The sequence below is a fragment of the Solanum stenotomum genome, unplaced genomic scaffold, assembly GCF_019186545.1.
Source record: "Solanum stenotomum isolate F172 unplaced genomic scaffold, ASM1918654v1 scaffold474, whole genome shotgun sequence".
In the NCBI taxonomy this organism is placed as follows: domain Eukaryota; kingdom Viridiplantae; phylum Streptophyta; class Magnoliopsida; order Solanales; family Solanaceae; genus Solanum; species Solanum stenotomum.
Window position 1 is genome coordinate 1 of NW_026035376.1, and position 696 is coordinate 696.

The following is a 696-nucleotide window of genomic DNA, read 5'->3' on the forward strand; positions in this document are numbered from 1 at the left end:
CGGAACAGAACTTGGTGTGAAGGGGTCGTTTGCATGAACAACGTCAAGAAGGAAATCGAAATAGTCAGTCTGCACAATCACATCAGTAAGGTCATCCTTCTTCAGAATACGTCGATGGTTTTCCTGAGCGTTAAGCGAGGAACGAAGGGTGAGGTCTTGAATGAACAATTCACATGCCTTAGCCATCAAAACAGGTGATTCAGCCGCAACCATTCGGACATCCTCATCCTTCTTCATGATCTTCTTGATGCGGGTTGGTGGAGGTAGCAGCCTGCTCTTGAAATCATTAACGTTCTCCATTTCACTCCGTTGGGATTTCCAGAACATCTCCAGCGTTGGGTACCCAGCGGATTGATCTGCATTCACTGTCGATTTCTCAGAGTTGTTTTCCATGGTGATTTTTTCTATGTTTACAAGCTCAGACACACAGAAACGAAGATTGATATATGTATGCAACTGTGTGCTCTCTCTATATATAGAGAAAAATAAATCTATTATAGATTTTCTAAATCTACATTTATCAAGCCTATTAATGAAAATTTGTTACAATTTAATATGTAACAATAAAATTGTAAGAAATCCATCTTATTAAATACTAGTTAGTTCTAGTCAATAAGGTATTAATGAATGAACCTGAACATTAATAAAAATAATTCTTTTTGAGTTATTTTAATTAAAAAAAATTCTACAATTCTC

At 36.4% G+C, this 696-nt stretch overlaps 1 protein-coding gene across 1 annotated transcript; it reads right to left on the bottom strand.

The window, feature by feature from the left end:
- Nucleotides 1-6: 6 nt before the first annotated feature.
- On the bottom strand, nucleotides 7-469 carry LOC125852736 (nuclear transcription factor Y subunit C-4-like; the record flags this gene model as incomplete). Its single annotated transcript, XM_049532434.1, has 1 exon — nucleotides 7-469. A coding segment is annotated over one exon (463 nt), but the record flags the coding sequence as incomplete, so codon positions are not given.
- Between the last annotated feature and the right edge of the window lie 227 nt (nucleotides 470-696).